The sequence below is a fragment of the Octopus bimaculoides genome, chromosome 6 (assembly GCF_046866305.1).
Source record: "Octopus bimaculoides isolate indiv1 chromosome 6, ASM4686630v1, whole genome shotgun sequence".
Lineage (NCBI taxonomy): Eukaryota > Metazoa > Mollusca > Cephalopoda > Octopoda > Octopodidae > Octopus > Octopus bimaculoides.
The window spans coordinates 75807885-75828978 of NC_142933.1; the positions used below are offsets into that span (position 1 = coordinate 75807885).

The 21094-nt window shown below is 36.4% G+C and overlaps 2 protein-coding genes and 1 pseudogene across 4 annotated transcripts in view; 2 read left to right on the forward strand and 1 right to left on the reverse strand.

Annotated features, from left to right (window-relative positions):
* LOC106871557 (uncharacterized) overlaps positions 1 to 19286 on the reverse strand; it is a 46536-nt gene extending 27250 nt beyond the window's left edge. The window contains exons 1-5 of the mRNA XM_089354116.1: positions 19214 to 19286; positions 9113 to 9237; positions 5830 to 5873; positions 2755 to 2825; positions 1207 to 1337 (exon numbers count right to left, since the gene is read on the reverse strand). Coding sequence (XP_089210242.1) covers positions 1207 to 1337; positions 2755 to 2825; positions 5830 to 5873; positions 9113 to 9182 — 316 coding nt within the window. The 5' untranslated portion in view covers positions 9183 to 9237; positions 19214 to 19286. The remainder of the gene's footprint in view (positions 1 to 1206; positions 1338 to 2754; positions 2826 to 5829; positions 5874 to 9112; positions 9238 to 19213) is intronic.
* LOC149135273 (uncharacterized) lies at positions 10663 to 11307 on the forward strand (annotated as a pseudogene).
* Positions 18919 to 21094, forward strand: part of LOC106871560 (cleavage and polyadenylation specificity factor subunit 1) — a 100687-nt gene continuing 98511 nt past the window's right edge. The window contains exon 1 of one of the 3 annotated variants that reach the window (XM_089354115.1): positions 18919 to 18935. The gene's annotated coding sequence lies outside the window, so the exon portion shown is untranslated. Of the gene's footprint in view, positions 18936 to 19475; positions 19842 to 21094 lie in introns of those variants that run through there. The other 2 variants (XM_052968705.2, XM_014918065.3) reach the window with 2 other exon arrangements.

Here is a 21094-nt window from a genome sequence, read left to right on the forward strand (position 1 = left end):
TGTGGAGCATATGCAAATAGGTTTTTTTTTGCTGCCCACCCTTGAGCAGCCAACATACAGTTGTCCATGTGAGAAGCGGGGCTCTTCCAAGAGAAGACTAGCTACAGACAGTGCTCATCTGTTATGTTCGGGTTAAAATTTCATCAACATCAAAAATATATGAATTTTCATGGGAGTTATGCAGACAAAATTTACAATCGATAAATGTCTTAGAATAACCAATCTCTCATCTGGGAAGGCCTTGAAATCAATGTTACCAACTGGGGACTATGTGTGTCGCAGTGATAATAAAAAGACTCAAAGGAGGTCTGCAACGAAATAATTTTACTCAATACTTTGCAAGTGAATCAGTGGAGGCAAAGATGCATCTCATTTACTTGACAATTTATGCACCACATTGCAGAAATCACAATGTAAGTATATCTGAAAGGGTAGTCTTACACTGTTGTACCGTTGAATTACAAATAATGCTCATCTGTTATGTTCGGGTTAAAATTTCATCAACATCAAAAATATATGAATTTTCATGGGAGTTATGGCCGTTATGCATAGAATGTAATTTCCAAATTTCAGAAAGATCCATTCAGTACTTTTGACGTAGTTTTAGATAAGAAAACAAATGACTAATGTGTGTGTTTGTGTCCATGTGTATGTGTGTGATGGGTGTATATATGTATAGATATCTGTATGTATGTATATGTATGTATATATGTGTACATATTACATGTACATCTATATATATATATACATCTACACATATGTATACATATACATGTATGCATATATATCTATACGTATACATACACATCTATATATATATACATCTCTCTCTCTCTCTTTCTCTCTCTCTGAAAGTATCTGTCATTACAGTATCGAAATGTGATTGTTTCAGTTAGTGGAATAGTTTCATTTTTAAAGTGAAAGTATTTGACATGAGTGTTTTTGTTTCACTTTTGACACGTAATACTTAAATAGTGGAGGAGATATTATGTTGCCGTGGGCTCGAACTCTGCAAGAAGTTAAAAAATTTTTTTGACTAAAACACAACTGGAACCCTAAGTAAGGCACGTGTAAAATTTGAATGAAATTGGTTGTGTAGTTCTCGAGTTTTAGGGATACACACACACACACACACAGACAGACAGACAGACAGACACACATTCTCATTTTTATATATATAGATTAGTTTAAAAAAAGAATATTTACCATCCATTATAGAACCATTACTTTGCTGTTTGTATGACTTAATGATCAGTTTTCTTGACTTGAACAGCTTACCACATGACATAAATATTTTGTCAATATCACTCTTGCTTCCAACTTTAACAAAAGCAAAACTGAAAGTATGAAACAAAGAACATTATGAACATCGTCAATAATAAAGAGTAGAAAATTTTTTTTATCTCAATAAATAGAACTGGCCATTTGATAAACAAGATTATAAAAACACATGCACTCCATCTCTCAAGCACTAGACCTTCTGAGTGTCTTATGTTACTGCAGCAACCTTTGTACTTCCAAATGTGCTAATTACACTGTGTAACACAATTTTTGTCCTTTGAGTAGCAACTGTCATTTCCTATTTGCTTACCTCTAGAAAGAATGAAAAATGGCTAATATTATCTTCAAATTTTGCTTTTCTTACATTTATTCAAATTCCAAAGAATCCCTCTCAACACATGGTTATGATGCTCCCCTACTATTCCTGCTCATGATCAGAGATGCGCATATTGTCAGCCACTAAGGGACATGCTCAAGTGATTAAGGTCAACCAACTAACAAGCAAATCTGTGGTATTGAGCAGAATATTTGCTATAATGATATTTCTGCTTCAGCAATTCTGTGCTGTATCTATCAGAAGTGTAATGGAAAATAGGTCAGTTTCAAAATATTGATATCCAGGTCACAAAATCAAATTAAAGGGAATAGTAGTCATTTCCTTTGATTTCTAGATAGGAAATAACACTCACTGACCAAAGACAAAAAAAAAAAAAAAAAAAAAAAAAAAAAAATTAAAATTTTGTTACAGTGTTATGCCACTCCTATTGAAATTTACTTCTCTTTATATACTCCATTTATTCACTATTATACTGCCTTGGAACACACTTGCAAGCAATGGGTTGCTCTTATTTCTTAATCTGTTAACAGAGGAGATGCAGATGTCATAAACTTCTGAGTAAACAGATCACCCAAGGGAGTAGTAACTGTTAATAAAAACTGATAGTGGATTGAGGAAGACTCTTTAGACATGCTCTACTGCCAGTAACACAATAAAATGCATAGAAAAAAACAAAAATCAGTAGCTTCATCTACAGCCATGTGCATTGAAGAATGACAAGTGGTGTGATGCTTTTGTTCAACTCATAGCAACATGGCGGGAAAAATGGATGCAAGATGAAAATGATATTAATTACACTGACCCTCTCAGTAATTTCTCCAGTTTTGCAAATGTTTCTTTCCCAGTCAAACTGATTGAAAAAAAAAAAAAAAAACCGACACTAAATCGAACCTTCAACTTTTAATTTTATTACTGAAGAATAATGATATTTATTTGTAATTTTTTACATTCTAAGTTCAAATCCTGTTGTGCTTGGCTTTGCTTTCATTTTTCTTGGCTTGATAAAATAAGTACCAGTGAGGTGGGGGAGGGATAGTAGAGGAAAGTCAATCATATTGACTTCCCTCTTGAAAAATGTATGACGTTATGCTTACATCAAAGACCATTATTAGTAAAGAATAAACAAAGTCATTTACCATTTATAGCATTTTTTAAAAATGGTTAAGTTCAAAATATTTATTCCTATGAAAAATTTCTTTAATTCTTCCTAAAAAAAGAAAAGAAAAAAAGAAAAAGAAAAGACATGTAATGCAATGAATAGAAAAGAGCTGAGATATGAAACAAATGAATGGATAGGTTACTGTACACTAGCAACTCATAGATGTGTGAGGATCAAATCTACTGTAGGTATTTTATTCTTTTACATGATTAGGTGCCATGTATTTTAGGTATAGAGTGAAGGCGCATGGCTCAGTAGTTAGAGCATTGGGATTACAATTGTGAGGTTGTGAGTTTCATTCTTGTAGCAGGCTTTGTGTTGTGTTCTTGAGCAAGACACTTTATTTCATACTGCTCCAGTTCACTCAGCTGCACAAATAAGTTATGATGTCACTGGTACCAAGCTGTACTGGCTTTTGCCTTGGACAACGTCAGTGGTGTGGAGAGGGGAGGCAGATATGCATGTCACCCAAACTTGTGCCTCAGGTGGGGGTGACTTTCTAGGTGCAATCCCATGGTCATTTGTGACTGAAAGAGGTCTCTCTCTCCTATTTTAGGTACAAAAGAACTGATCGCTCATTGATAACATAGAAATGTTCATTCATATTTATTCATTATTACACAAATGGCTGGTATAAATAAATCTTTTTTATAGAGTTGTATATTGAATGGAGAAAAAAAATCATCTCAAATCAAAAACCCACAATACTTAATTTAATTAAGGTTTTATTTCAGAAACTTGAAAATAAGCTATCTATGTATCATATTTAATGTAAACCCACTATCAATAAAGAGGAAAGTTATTGCAATATTTGTTCTGGGATAACATCTCTTATGGGCTTGCTGTGTTAAAACCACAATAAATATCTGAGAGAAAATTTGTCCTATCAGTGTCCAGTCAGCTACATACCCAGATGAGAATTCATCTCTGATACTGGAAAAGATGAATAAACATTCACTAAAGAGGCCAAAATGCATCTTGCTCTATTACTGGCTGCTGCTAGGATGAATTTTCACTAATATTTATTGTTTTGAACCCAAAAAAGTCTATAAGGGATGTTATCTCAGGACAAATACTGTAGTAACTGGCCTACCAATAGTGTGTATATAAAAGCATTTTAATTAAATAAATAAAGATAAATTATATTGCATCTGCAAGTAAATTTTCTGTAATTTGTACCCAGGCATGGCTGTGTGGTTCAAAAATCCACTATGCAACCATGTGATCTTGAGTTCAGTACAACTGCGTGGAATTGTGAGCAAGTATTTTCTACTATAGCTCTGAGCTGACCAATGCCTTGTGAGTGAATTTGTTAGACAGAAACTGTGTGGAAGTCTGTTATGTGTGTGTGTGTGTGTGTGTGTGTGTGTGTGTGTGTTTATATATATATATAAACATAATTAAAATTTAGGGTTCAGCAGGCATTGCTTCACCATACACTGAAAATTAGAAATAGCAGCCAAAACTACTATTTCTCTACCATATATATATATATATATATATATATATATATATATGAGGCTTGGGTAAAAACCTTGTAGAATGTTATGCAAAGTTTGTCCATAGTTATTGGCTACCTGATTCCATCGTACAGTGGAAATGCTCTTGCTACTAGATATTTATCAGGAATTCCATAGTATCCATAAAGTTTATAGAAATAGATAAATGATAGAAATGGAATGAACAACATTCTTTATTTAAAATCTCTACAATTGTTTTGACACATTTTTACACCTGCAGTACATTAGTGAAATGTTGTGTAATCATCATCATCCACCCATAGTGTAAAATGTGTCTCCTCAGGTAATTGTTTCAATAAGTTCTTCATTAGATCCTCTCGTCATTTCACTCAGTGTGAAAATGCATATCCAAAGTGATGGGTCATTTTCAGCAGTTTACAGACAAAACTAAACTCATGGATATAGTGACAGACAAAAATACAATTATAATCAAAATACAAAATACAGAAATAGACATAAAAAAAGGGTGGATTGACTATAAATGTTTGGTACATATATGAACATAAAATTTTGAGTGAAGATTTAAAAAAAAATCTTAGATCACATTTTAACAGAAAGTTTGTCTTGAACCTGGGATAGTCTTAGGCAAGTTGATATCAGGAGTTAAAAAGGTTCATAATGTTGGAATACTATTTCCTTTCAAGCGTATAGATGTTGAAACACTGCTGCATGCATTAGATGAAGTAGCTTCTGGGATTGGTCTTTATGTGAATGCTGAGAAGACTGAATACACATTTTAACCAGAACAGGCAATTGAACCCATTGGGTGGTACACCCCTGAAGAAAGTTGAATGTTTCAATGATCTTGGAAGTGACATCTAATTGACTGAAAAAGATGTATCAGTCCTCATAGCAAAAGAATGGAATGCACTGGACAAATTAAGTCTACAGGGTGTCCACAAAGTCTGGGTATATGGGGATTAACACATGCTTTAAGAAATTATTATTTCTTATATTTAATTGTTTATGTTATGATTTTATTTACTCCATGTACTCAGACTTTGTGGACACCCTGTACATTGCTTGACAGGATGAAAAGGGAACTCTTCAGAGTCATAGTAGAATGAGTTTTTTATGATTCATCCATGTGAACTCTGACAAAAAACATAGGAAGTAAGCTAGATAGGACCTACACATGTAGGTTGCATGCTGTTCACAACAGATCATGGAAACATCCGATAAAAGAAAAGCTTTATAGAAATATCCCCAACACATAAATCATTTGAAAGCAGAGGACAAGATATGCAGATTACTACTTTTGAAGCAAAGTTGAATAAGTGAATGAGCTCTTTCTGTGGATAATTAGCAATGAGAATTCTCACGTTTGATGAGCCAGAATAATATACATTGACCAATCCTCTTGTGATGTCGACTAACAAATAGAAGACCTCAAGAATGTCCTGGAAGATAGGAATGTTTGGAGAGAAAGAGTGGTTTTGGTTCAAACAATCTGCCCGAAACAACAGATTATTTTCTACTGAAAAAGACATTTTTATTTTCAAATCAAAACAAATAAATACACAAATATTTACCTCTGTTGAGCTGGTGTCAATGTTTCCAATGTATACGCTATTTTCTGAAAGATGAATAGAAGGGGTAAAGTAAAGAATTTTAATATAAAAGAGAAAGCATCTTTAAATTCAATTTAATATCAAAGTATGTTCTTAGCATATTCAACATTAGTTTCAAATTTTGACACGATGCCAGCAATTTTGGGGAGGGGGTTAAGTTGATTAGATTGACTCATGTTCAACTGGTACTTATTTTATCAATACTGAAGGAATGAAAGGTGTATTGACCGTGCGACCAGGAGATGGTGACGAGGAATGGCTCCTTTAGCGCATCGCACGGTCAACACAAATAAGAAGTTAAACGTGTATAAGTGCTAAAAGGAAAAGAGAGAGACACAACCAGTAAAAGTTTTAAGAGAAAGGTTTTATTGATATGTCAACTTGTATGTCTTTGTGTGTGAGTGTGACATAATAAACACAATAATAGACAGGCCGTCATATAAACAAAATGTATGTGTATACAAAACGTGTATGTGTGTGCGAGAAATATATTGTTGTTGGCACTCCGTCGCTTACGACGTCGAGGGTTCCAGTTGATCCGATCAACGAAACAGCCTGCTTGGTGAAATTAACGTGCAAGTGGATGAGCACTCCACAGACACGTGTACCCTTAAACTAGCTTTCGGGGATATTCAGTGTGACACAGTGTGACAAGGCTGAGCCTTTGAATTACAGGCACAACAGAAACAAGAAAAAAGAGTGAGAGAAAGTTGTGGTGAAAGAGTACAGCAGGGTTCGCCACCATCCCCTGCCTGAGCCTCGTGGAACTTTAGGTGTTTTCGCTCAATAAACACTCACAACGCCTGGTCTGGGAATCGAAACCGTGATTCTATGACTGCGAGTCTGCTGCCCTAACCACTGGGCCATTGCACCTCCGTGCGAAAAGTACAGAGCATAGAAAAGGATGTTATAAGAAAGCCCAGGCACAAGGATGGGAAATATACCAGTTCGTATCAAAGGTAAAAAGTAGTTGAAGTGCTGTATCAAGAAGTTGTGGTGGCAAGGTAGAGCCGAAGACACACATGTCGTGAGTAGTTGAGGCTTCAATGCTGCGGCCGGTTACTTGGAACAGGAGTTCTTGCAGGCTGTATTTGCTGTTAACCATGGTGAAGCATTTCACAAACAGTGTGGAGAAAAGCTGTGCGAGCATTGCTGGTTGGTGTGTACGTAGAGAAGCTGGCGTAGATGCTGGCGGTGGCGATGAAGGAGTTTGCAGTAAGCTATTGAATGTAGTGTTGGATCTCCATGAAGCTGTGTCGTGCGCCATCGCTGGAACTGGTTGTGTGCTCTGTGGTCAGCGGCTAGACCTCAGAAGGTCTGGAGCCGGACTGAGAAACAGGATGATGGAAAGCTAGATTTTATACTATACTATTGGCTCAAACAGGGGTTCAGAAAGACTGTCCCACATGACCTTATCTGAAGGCTGCGACTGGTTGGGTTGCACCCTGGCGCGAAATAGAACAAGAGACAAAAACACGCCAATATCAACCAATCAGAGTGGTGGACACAACAGGGTTCAAAAGTGCGGCCGAAGGCTAGCTGTTAACCACTACGTCCGCACTCATGTATATATAACAGAGAGAGAGAGAGAAGTACGCTACAAAGGCAAAATCGACCATGGCAGAATTTGAACTCAGAATGTAAAGACAGACAAAATGCCGCTAAGAATTTTGCCCAGAATGCTAAAAATTCTATCAGCTCACTACCTTAAGCATATCTAGCACTTTAAATACACTAGGTCATATGAAATTATAAAATTAAGATGACTAACATACAGCTTGTGAAGGTACATGGTCTAGTAGGTCACAGTCTCAATTCCTAGACTGGCTGGTATGTTGTGTTCTTGAATTAAATTCTTTTCCTATAGCTCCAGTTCACTTAACCAAAAAGGAGTACTGGCAACAGCTGAGGTTAAGCATGTGACAAACTGAGTACTGTACTCTTAATTATTTGTAAGGCATGGAAAACAAGATAAGCTTGGGCCTAAAGATCATGTCTGTCACAAGGTCCAGTCCTTGTTGCAATGTGGTGGCTTGTGTGCCTCAATGGCCCTGAGAACTAGGTCAACAGAGTACAAGCTTCTGTTAGGACGTCCTATGCTGGTCAAGTCAAAGGAGAGAGGTCAGACTAATATAGAGGTAAAAATGGGTTTGTATAGGACCAACAACCCTACTTAGAAAAATGTAAAGTTACAGAAGTATCAATGATAATTCAAAACCAGCAAAACTTGAGAGAGGAAAGCCTTCCTTCAGGGATGCCACCAGCCCCATATTGAGGGAGTGGCTCTGGTAGCATAGAATTGAGAATAGTGGAGAAAAGTTTTGATGGCTATGCTCCATAAGGAATGAAAGGCTTAAGTAATGAGCACACAAGCTTATGACAGACAATGCACAATACCAAAGAATAAAAATATCACTGTAGAATTTTTTCAAAACAGTTCTCATAGAATATATAAAGTTATGTATATGGTGAGTTGGTTGACATGTTAAACACTTTAGACCAAATTGTGCAACAAAGTAAATTCTGGAATGCACAGAAATTGGTGATAGTCTGAGTTAGAAACAACTCCATAGAAGAGTTCAAAGAATTTAAGTGTCACGATGAGTGAAGAACCTCATGTATTGCATCCTTGCCATTTATCTGAGAGTGAGTAGTGTCATATAGTCAAACAAAACTACCACATTATCATTCTTTTTTCTTATTCTCAGATGAAGAGCAAGGAGGCAAAATATTAAATTCTTCACTTGTCATGATAATTTAACTTGTTAAATTCTTCTAGAAATCACCTATAAAAACATAGTATATCTTCTTGTGTAACCCTAGTTAGCCTAGTTCAAATAAATAGATTACGTGTATGTAGTGGGTTGAATGGCTGGAAGTAACCCACAGATGCAGAACTTCTGATATATCATGATCCCTTTATAAAAAGGGTTAACTGGATTGCAGAGAAAACAACATGCTCATACTGCCTCAATGTTCATTATACAATAAATTATTGCAGTGATCCATTGCTCACATCGCGCTGTGGAACTCTGAGCATGTGTTTACTTTGCTGTTCAGTCAGCAATTTTACAACTGGAGATTTTAGCAGTGATTACAGCAGAGACACAAAATGAAGGTAACACAGAGAGATGTGAGAAGGAAAGTTAGAAATATGGAAAGAAGAGAAAGATAGATATTTGTTTAATATAACTTGACAGAAATGTGCATTAGATTTTTCATTATTTACATCAATCTAACTCACCAGAGTTGTTTAGAAGATCAGATTCTGGAATGATTTGATCAGCTATCTGGATTTCAGACATGTTGTCCATGGTCACTTTGATCTCAATATCACTGAGTTTTTTTGTGAATTGAATTTTGTGGGTGCTGAAAAAACAAAAAGGATAGTACAACTACACATAAACATTCTAATAATGTGTATGTAACTATTGCAGCACTATTAGTGTCTTCTACCATAACCTCACCCCATACTGATGCTGTCAGTGTAAAAGCTAAGTCTTCTGCAATCCTTAATTCACTTCAATTTTTCTTACCCTCTACATCATCATTTAACATCCATTTTCCATGCTGGCATGGGTTGGACAGTTTGACAGGTGCTGACCAGCTGAAGGGCTGTTCAGGCTCCCTGTCTGTTTTGGGCATGGTTTCTGTGGCTGGATGCCCTTCCTAACGTCAACCACTTTATAAAATGTACTGGGTGCTTGTAAACAGCACTGGTATGGATGCTTTTTATGTGGCACCAACACCTATGAGCTTGTGAGATTAGGGATGCTCAGCTGGAGAGGGTTGCAGGGGACGAGCCTATATGCAAAGGCTACCATGCTTTTACTTAGCTTGACATGTCTTTACAAGCGCAGCAAACCACCAGGAGTCTTGGTCCCTTGTCATCCCCTCTGTGAGTCCCAACATATATAGATCCTTTCTCACCACTTTGTCCCATGTCTTCCCCTTCCACATGTTCCCGCTACAATTAAAGATTGGCACCTCTTGATGTAGCCAACAACCCTTGATCTTTTACTCATCTCTAAACCTAATCTACACCAGATTATAAACATTTCCACACTCACTGTGTTACCTGACTACTACCTTATTGCAAATACCCATCACAACACCACATTCTGCACACAGCTAAAACCTAACGTCCCAATTTCCCAGTTATGCTGAAGTTGTTCAGGCAAAAAAGCAAGACCTATAATATCTGATGAAACACACATGCATGCCAAAACTGGGTGACATTTACCCAGCAATACAACAACTATAAGGCTATTATCTGAATTTGAATTCTTGCCAAAAAGATTTCCACCAACTTTGCAGAATCTCTGCTTCATAAAAATAATGGTGCTGTGAACAATACCTCTAAGGAAAAAACTTCTGCCTTCATGGCCCACTTATGCAGTCAAGTCCACATCATACACATTTGGTATCTTTCAAATTCTATCTCTTCCCTGCCCTTCAGATCCACTACCTTGCATACACATCAAATGCAGAAATATTCCTGATAGTGTTCTTTCCATTGTCTTCAAACATCACACTCCAGAGTAGATGTTATTACTAAGCAAACACATAAGACATCCTTTGCTAGGATCTATAGGATGACCCCAAAAAAACAGAACCCACAAATCTTTGAATAAAAACTGTTAATTTTAATTTTTCTTCTTTTCTTTTTCAGGGTATACAAGTTGACTTTGTGCATGAAAGATTGGAACAATAGCGTACCCTAACATGTCTTAGTCAACAAAAGAAAAGACATTTTGCCTGGAGGTCTATTTCGCCTACAAATCACACACTGCAATGCAAACAAATTTTCAGAGACAGTTTTGGTGCCATCATGCTCCACCAAAAAAGTAGAATTTTTGACTGGCTTCAGAAATTCAGAGAGTATGGGACTGTGCAAAATCTTATTTCTAAAGGCCTGAGAGATACTTATTCTGTCGGAGGGTGAGTGCTAGAACAGAAAGAAACATTGATGCTGTACGAGACTTGGTGGGGTAGAGCCCAAAGAAATCACTTCGATGATGCTGGGAATCTCTCAAGAGTCTTTGAGGCATGTTCTTAAATCAGATCTTTATTTGCATCCTTATCAGGTCCAAATAAAGCAAAAACTTACAAAGGCAGACATAGAAAAACAACCATGTGTGGATGGTTTTGTGAGACAATTGAAGACAATCCAAACTTCATGGATTGTGTTTGGTTCTCTGACGAAGCACACTTTTTGCTGTCAGGACATGTAAACAGCAAAAATAATGTTTATTGGGGTAAATCAACACTGGAGGAAGTGTTTCAGAGGTTGTTACACTCAACAAAGTGCACAGCATGAGTAGCAATCTCTAAACATGGCATCATCAGCCCATATTAGTTCAAAGACGAAAATGAGAACTCAAACGGTGAATACAGAGCACTATGTAGCAGCGCTGAGGAAGTTTTGGGTATCCCTGGGATAACACAGAAGGATAGATAGAGATGAACAGTGGTTCCAGCAAGAAGGTACCACCCCCACGCATCAAACGGCTCCCTAGCCTGCATTCACTGGAATTGAAACCCCCCCCCCCCCCCAGTATTTTATCTGTGGGGGTATCTCAAGGATAATGTTTACCAGAACAACCCTCAAATGATTGGTGAACTGAAGGCAGCAATGAAAGCAGAAATCAGGGAAATTCCTAAAGAGAAATGTGTTTGAGTAATTGACAATTTTGCATGACGTACGTATCTCCAACGTTGCAGAGGCCATTTGGAGCATATTTTGAAAAGAACATGACTTTTATGTAAAGGAAATGATTGTACACAGACTGAAGTTTAAGTCCAGCAAATGTCAAGAAATTTGCTGGACCTCTGTAGGATTTGATAAAATTTTTATGGGTTGTTTTTTTTGGGGTCACCCTGTACCTTGATACTTGGAAACATGCTACAGTATGTTTCATTCCTACGAAAGATAACCTCTGTGACCCTATTGCACTCACTTCTAATGTTTCTAAGGTGAAGAAGACAATCATTAGTGATATTCTCCATCATTTTGAACCTCTCTTTCCTTAATGTTTAGCCCAACTTCCATAAAGCCAAATCCTGTGGCCATCTACTCTTTTCTTTGATACATCAGTGAGTTCTTGCTTTGGAGAAATTTGGTGAAAACAATGTTATTTCCCTCAATATCAGCAGATCTTTAAACTGTATTTGGTATGCAAATATCCTATTGAAACTTTCTGCCTATATGTTCTACCTATCTCTTATTTCTAGGATTGGTAGCTTTCTATTGTCAGATTTAACTATCACTGTGCTGATGGAACTCGTTCTGCGTCTCCTGTTCTCTTCTTATTACACATCAATGACTTACTTACCACCACATGTACCAATGCCCAACCATTTGCAGATGACACTACCCTTCATTCCTCCAACCATATATATCCACCTGCACCTGACACTCATGCTACACACACACACACACATTGACTACATGAGCAGAAACCTTCTCCAATGGAGATATGCCAATCTTGCCTCTTTCTACAGCAACACAAATACTACTCATCATAACACACTCCACTTAATCCTGAGCAGCATTAAGTTAGAATCATTAAAAATCACCCTATCACATTTGTAACATAACTAGGACCATATCCCAATGATTGGTCTTGCTCTTTAGGCCCAGAAGATATTTCAGCCCCCACCAATAATTATTTATTCTCTATAATGCTCAGGTGATAGCCACAGTAGAGTATTGCTCTCATATATGGGGTGGCGCTACAACTGCAGACACAGATGCCCTGGACTACATTTGGAAAAAGGACACTCGACTGATTAGCATAAAGTCACTTGTAGATATTCTCCAGTCTCTGGTCTTTTCTACTGCAACATATAATGGATTGTGCTCCTTGGAGCGGGCAGGGTTCATGTCACCTCCACTCTAGCATTTTTGTCTCTCCTCCTCTCATTAACCTTGTGGTTCTTAACTACCTCCAGGCACCCACACTAGTCACTATGCTTTCTTCTTTCTTACCAGAATACCAGACCTCTGGAATTCACTTCCTGCAAGCAGAAGACTAATGGCATCAATCTCACTGGTCTAGGAAGATTGCCTCTTCCTCCAGACCCAGCAAGTTAATGTAAAAAGAAAAAGAAAAAAAAAGACATCATTAATAACTAGGTATTTGAATTGTGACACTCTTCTAGTCATGACAGGATATTTCTGTACAGAGTATAAAAAAAAAATACTTTAAGCTCAAATGTCAGCTAAAACTTGCATGAAGAGATGAGTTTAAAAAAGCATGAAATGTAAACATTTATTCATAACAGAATAGTTCAATAAAAAACTTTGCTTATGATATACATATTCCTCCCCAACTACTTCAAAATGTCTGAATTCTTTATTACAATTGTGTGTAGAATAGGACATTGTTTGGCAAAACTACGGGCTAAATACTTACTTCACAAGACCTAGTTCACTGTTGAATTTAAGATTGCTTATTTGATTGCAGAACTAAACCAATCCCAAGAACTGGGAGAATGCAGCAGTAGCCATACAAATGAAACCTCCCTGGATTCACTGCAAAAAGTCCTTTATGGTGCTCCAAGTGGTTTGGAGGGGACATCAGTTTTTTTTTTATTCATAATAAAGGTTTATCTTAGTTCTATTAGCCATCCATATTTTCCTTTTATAACCTTTTAATATCAACTGTACTATTTTATTTCTAGAGGATCCTTAAAACGTGATCAAAAGATTTGTTTGTTGGTTTTATTATTTATTGCTTGCTGTGACTGCTGAGGACATGCGTAAGCTTGCAAGGAATGAAGCCAATATGCTCTGCTGGATGTGTAATGTCAGTGTGCATACACTACAGAGTGTAAGTGCCCTGAGAGAAAAGTTGGACATAAGAAGCATCAGATGTGGTGTGCAAGAGAGACAACTGCGCTGGTATGGTCATGTGTTGCGAAAGGATGAGGACAGCAGTGTGAAAAAGTGTCACACCCTAGCAGTCGAGGGAACCTGTGGAAGAGGTAGACCCAGCAAGATCCTGGGACGAGGTGGTGAAGCATGACCTTTGAACATTGAGACTGTCCAAGGCAATGACAAGCGACTGAGACCTTTGGAGATATGCTGTGCTTGAGAAGACCCAGCAAGCCAAATGAGACCATAACTTGTGGCCTATGCCAGTGCTGCATAACCAGTCCATTTAAGAGTACTCTTCAAACATTGGGCATAATCTGTTTGCGAAGACCTGTTAAATCAAGTGAAATCGTTGTCATGGTCGATGACAGTACCGCCTGACTGGCACCCGTGCCAGTGGAACGTTAAAAGCACCATTCGAGCATGATCGTTGCCAGTGCCGCCTGACTGGCTCCTGTGCTGTTGGCACGTAAAAAGCACCATTCGAGCATGGTCATTGCCAGCATTGCTTGACTGGCTCCTGTGCCAGTGACACATAGAAAGCACCATTGGAGCATGGACGATGCCAATACCACCCGACTGGCTCTCGTGCCAGTGGCATGTTAAAGCACCCACTACACTCACGGAGTGGTTGGCGTTGGAAAAGGCATCCGCTGTAGAAACTTTGCCAGATTAGATTGGAGCCTGGTGCAGCCTTCAAACTGTCCAATCCAGGCCAGCATGGAAAGTGGACGTTAAATGATGATGATGATGATAATAATGATGAAAAGAAGGAAGCACTCGTGTAGGATCTCTATGATTGGGGAGAAGAAGTTCTTAACTACAAACCTAACTTCAATGCTTACAACGGAGCTGGTTGAAACTACTAAAGTCATTCAAGGGCCAGGTAGTGGTGCTAACCTTTTAACATCTAGATTACACTGTTAAATGTGAATGCTTATTTATTCACATTGTTTTGAATTAATCATGCATTATCTTGTAACTTAGAGATTTCAGTGAAGTGATTGTTTATTTTTACAATGACATTGTAGTCAAAGTGTGAGAGACCAGATCTGGTTGGCTTTAACATAAAACAGGTCGGATATTTGTTCGAGCTGGATATGGCAGGTTTAAATGCTAAAGGGTTACACAAGGTAACTGATGGGTTTCCATGCAGTTGTGTGAGTTAATTCAAAGTGCAGTAATGTGGACTGAGACTCAGAATGATATAATTGTGATGCAAGCTTCTTAATCACAAAGCCATGTCTGTACCCACATCAATGTTTTTTTTTGTCAAGAGAAGTAAATATTCTCTTTCATTATGAACACTGTTGTGTGACCAAAGGATAGATCTTTGGATTTACTTGGGTTACATTTTTGGCATCATTATTGTTTGATATCCGATACTTCCATGGGATGGATAAGCCTTCTCCAGCACAGCTTCATGGGGTTCAATATCCTTAGATCAGCCCTTACCATTTCTTCCTTCTCAGCAGATTCATTTCATCTGATACTGCTTTACCCACTTGTCCCTTTCCAGTGACATCACATCTATACCAGTACCCTCTCTTCTTTTGCATTGCAGCTAATTCCTCTTTTACGGAATTTCTTATTCATTTGCACTAACCATGCACTGTCTAACCTTCTGTACGACTTACCTCCCTGTAACTTAGTGCACATCCCATCACATCTTCACTACTCTCCCTCTTTTTCTAACTGGGATAGCATTTCCTCTATTGTAAGACACCTATTTCTGTCCCTCAAATCATACTCTAACTTCTCATCACCTGGCACAAAGTCACTTCCCTCAATATTATTCCTCACACAGTTCAGGGCTTTTGTGTTGCAAGTTACTTAGTGACTTTACACCCAATACCCTCTGTAAAGCAGTTGGCATTAGGAAGGGTATCCAGCCATAGAAACCATACCAAAGTCTATCAAACTGTCCAACCCATACCAGCATGGAAGGTGGACATTAAATGATGATGAAAACTAACATTACACAGTTAGTGGAGCATGCATATTTTTCAAATGTCTGATCCTACCATCAAGCCTTCAGAACAACAGCCACCATTAAAATTATTATTTTTCTTTTATCACATTCTGAAACATATTTGCATTAAAAAAAAAAAAAAGTTCTTATACCCCACTCACTTCACTGACCCTATCACAATTAAAGGTGGCTGGCTGTTCTGAAGGCATGATGGGGTGGGGCAAGACATTTGAAAAACGGATTTAAAAAGATTTTTTTTTTAACGGCCTCCTCCGATTGCTTTGAAATGTGGGATACTAAAAGTAATCTGGAACTCTCCACCAAAAAAAAATATCCCAGAAATTTCTACTAATGTGGAACAGCTATTCTGTTCCAAAATTATAAATCCCAAGTTTCAAATATCCACACCTGCCCAACTTCATTCAACCTTCAGGAAGCTTTTAAACTCATCTGCATTTCATTTTGACCTGTTCAAGAAATCCCATAATCTTTCAACAATTCAACAAGAGATTTTATAAACTCAGAAAACTGAATTAAAAATGTTAGAAAAAACAAAAACAAAAAAAAAAAAGTAACAATTGAAACAAGTTTTTATTCCAAGTAAATTTGTTTATTTAACAAAATAAGTTAGTGTGTTAGTACTTTCACTGGTTTCAGTTGCTGGACTGTGGCCATATTGGGGCTTCAAGAAGTTTTAGTTGAAATGTTCTAAAAATTCAACTGATATCTAGGATATTCTACAAACTCTAATATGTAACAGGTAAGAGTTCTGGAAAGTCTATCTTACAGGAAATGGAGGGGGTGGGTTTTGGTCTTTTATTTTTTCAATACACTTGTATTTCAAAAAAACGGAAATTACGATACTCAAAAAATTTCAAGTTTTTACATTATTGCTCCCCCACTTGCATACTCTGTTCTTTTTCATGAGATATAGGACTTCAAGAGACAGGGATTTTAAAACTCTACCCTGTCTTCCAGATTTTAGGAATATTCTTTTATTAATACAAAACAATTCCACTGACTTTTTTTCTTTTACTTTTTTCAGTCATTAGACTGTGGCCATGGTGAAACACTGCCTTGAAGAGTTTTTAGTCGAATGAATACTTATTCTATTGGTCTCTTTTGGTGAATTGCTAAGTTGTGTGGACATCAACAAACCAACACTGGTTGTGGCAGACAAACAGACACAAAGATACACACACAAAAAACTTCTTTCAGTTACCATCTACCAAATCTACTCACAAGGCTTTAGTAAGCCTGAGGCTGTAGTAGAAGACACTTGCCCAACGTTCCATGCAGTGGGATTGAATCCAGGACCATGTGGTTGGGTAGCAAACTTCTTACCACACAGCCATGACGATGATGTCATATAGACCTTAGTACACGAGTGGTACTTTGTCTTAATCCCAGAAGGATCAAAGGAAAAGTTGATTTTGGCAGACTGTAAAGGGTCAAAGCAAACACAGTAGGAATTTTGTTCAACAATTGTTGGATTTTAGTTGGTCCGCCATCATTTGAATCAAACTAACCTCACTTATTCTGGTACCCTTTTTATCCATTGCAGTTTATTGCTGGCTAAGTTCATCTTATTTATGCTCCTTTTACGGAAACAAATGCAAGGCTCTCATGCTAATAATACATAAATGTATCTAAACATGTTGGGTTTTCCTGGTTTCCGTCTACCATATTCCATTAATGAACACTGAGGTTTTGGTAGAAAGCAGTTGTCCAAAGTGCTGCACAGCAGAACCTAGAATCACACTGTGGAGTACAGTTCACTATAGATTTTATGTAGCTAAAATACAATTTAGTACAATATTTGATCTGCCAGTAATAGTAGCGAATTGGTAATTTACCCTCCACCTTATCCTACAAATGTGAATGTCATTGGAAAACTACAAGCTATGCAGTAAAATCAAAGTGGGTCTCACTTTTCTCAAATTATACCATGCTGATAATAGAAAAAAAATATTTCCAAAAGTTTTCACTTTTGTCAAGGGGGTTTGAATTTCAAATGTCCTTCACTAAATCTCAAAATCCTGTTTGAATTAGGTTAATTATGAGATTTATGTGGCATTGTTCCAACATTATCTTTCAAAATTAATGCGGGGGAGAGAAAGCATGTATCAAAATAACACAGCGACCGTTGTGAGGTTAACACTATATTCTCATTTAAAGCACAAACATTTAGATTATTTAGAATTCTGCTTTAAGCACCCCATATAACTTTATTTTTTGGAATTTTCATAAAATTCTTATGCATTTGTGTTCAACACAGGAATTCATACGATTACGAAAAAAAATTTTCTAATTTTTCGAATGTCCTTATTATAATCAGTTTAAAATACGGACAGTTCGAATATTTTGTTTAAATCCCAGCGAACAAGGGTATCAGATGGTCGTGAGATATGCTAACAATAACAGCTAAATAGCCCTTAAATCACACAAAAAACTTTTTGTTTTGGTTTTTACATAACCATAGGATTTCCCGCGTGTAGAACACCAATTCGCAAAAGTTTTCTAAAAATTCCTAAAAATAAAAGTTATGAGGGGTTATATAATGTTTAAAGCTGAATTCCGTCTACCTTTTTAGTAAGGTGAGCGATCATGTAGAAGCTTCCCGTAGCGGTATTAAAGATGACAACAAAGAAACGAGGATGATCAGGGCACCGCCCTGAACTGTTTAATCGAACAAATCGACTTTAGTATTTATTTTCTTTAAAGTTTGATACCTATTTTATCGGTCTTTTCCGAACTGCTACATAACGGAAACGTAAACAAAGCAAGGGACGAAAAGGTGGAAGGGTTTTACACACACATACATACGACGGGTTTATACATAGTTTCCTCCTACCGAATTAATTCGCAAAGCATTAGTCAACTGGGGTATAGTAGAAGACACTTGCCCAAAATGTTACTCAGTGGGACTGAACTTGAAACCAAGTGGTTGCAAAACGAGCTTCTTAAACAGCTACATCTGCACCATAGTGTACTGAGCCTAAGTGCTTGGTGGTTTGATTTCACAAGCCAGTTTCGATTTAAGTCGATAATGTCGTTGGGAGGAGCATGAATATTATTACTATTTCTTCGTGAAGAAATAATAGGCTTTATTACCTTTATAAATTGGTCAAACCAAGAGCCTACTCGCAAGGCCTCGGGGCTAAAAGTAGAATACACTTGCCGCGCAGTGGGACTGAATACGAAACTATGTGGTTGGTAAGTTTCAGATTAAGAAAAATAGCTGCTGTAGATCCTGAATATCTGATGTACAATATATTAAAACTAAAACTCCGTCCACCGTTTAAAAATAATAATAATAATTAAAAAAAATTCGAGAAGGGAAATATTTAAAAATCCATACCGCTTATTATTGTTAGTTATATTAGTGACAACTTCATTAGAAAGAAGGGAGAACTGGTTAGTACTAAAATAAATGCAAGTAAAACGATATAAAATATATAAGTGCACATGTTAAACGATGATAAAAGACTCACAGACAAACTTCAAACAGTCAAGCCCTAATAACAGTATAAACTGCAGTCACATGTGTGTACGAAACTAACATGTAAAGCTACCCATTTATAAAGCTAGTTTTGTACGTTATATTATTGATATATCAAAGATAAACTATGCAATCTATAAATATTTGATTTTTATTTTTTTATATAGGATTTTATAGCGTTAAAATAATTTGGTGAAATTAGTATTAAAAGTTATATATTTTCTATATAGCAACCTTCTCTTCGCCTTTATAACATTGAAAATGGCGCCGTATTTATTATAGGATGTCTTTTCTCTATGTTTAGGTAATAATGTTCTGTTCCTCATTGTTGTTCTTTAGACACATTATAGTAAACTATCTTAGACTATCTCTGATGCCAAATTCAGCAATTTACATTATCTTATATAACATAACTTTGTAAGGCTATTGCTTGTTTTAATTTCATTTGAGGGGATTTTTCATAAAAGATTCAGTTCTAACTTAATGCAGCCTCTATTATGAAACCTATTTAAGACTTTATTTTCCGACTTTATTGTAAGACTTTTTTTTCGCTCCGAATATCGACTTTTCTCGTATTCAGGTATTGTCTTTCATTTATCATCTACTGACAGCTACATGTAGTAAGTGTTCTTTACTTCCACAATTTAAAACAAAACTAAGAACCCTCTTTTAACTTTTTAAAAATAAATTCAGTAATTTTTGTTTTTATATAATCCTGGATGCTATGGATATAATTATACATTGCACCCCAATATTTTAAGTTTGTATTTACTAATAAAGCACTTAATAAAAAATGAAAAACAACACCGGCATCACTTTTTTGGATTAGTATTAAACTTAAATTTTGTAGAATATACACGAGATTTTTACTTTTTAGTTACAATTAGTTTAAAATTCAGAACTAATAATTATTATGAATGCTAATTTTACACTAGTGTAATTTAAGCGAAACAAAATTCTTATTTGAAAAACATCTCCGTATGTTTCATATATTCGGTATTTTATGTTCTCGAACAACAAAAGAAAAAAGAGAGTTAAGCGTGACATGTATTCTTCCTTTCAACATAGCAGAAAAAGAATTAAAGGAATAAAATTGGCATCTGATAAAGATGTTGGTGGGCACTGAAAGCCTATCTGTTGCAAATAGGCTTTATTAAGAAAGTAGATTAAAAATTATTTTCATAATTTCTAAAAGTAATTTTAAGTATATGATGTCCAAAATAAAATGTAACGAATATGAATGACAGGTGTGACTACATCAACATTGTTTTGTATTTCAAAGTGATTCTTTGCAAGGAATCCAATAATGTTTAAAACTTAATAAAATATATGCTTGAAAACACTGGATAAAATAGACTTGCTAATATTTTTTTTAATGCTAAATTATCACTTCCGTAACTGGTGATTGATTCGTTGGAATAACTTATAAGTGCTTGACAAACTTAATCTACATCTTTTCATCTCTTATCTAGATTCCCTCTCGTTACTTCATGCTTGTATGGAAAATAATTGTTATTTAGGCATAAAACCAGTAGCAGTTTTGAGAGATAGGGGTTTGTTGATATGAACGACTTCTATACTTTTGGCTGGTACTTTATTTATAATTGAGAATTATAAATAATCCTGTCACTAAAAGCTAGTTATTTTTCTCGATGCATTAAAGATTCTACTAATCCAGTTTCTTCTTACTCTTCATTGCCATATAGGATTATCAGTAGGAGATAATCCATAACCCACACTTGACAAATTATTGCTCTATACTTTGCACTTGGGCAATGGTTGGTTGAACCATTTGAAAATTGGGAAAAATGCCTTGCTACTGCAGAAGTCCTGCTGAAGTTACATGCCTTTCGTCCCGTCAGGGGCGATAAAG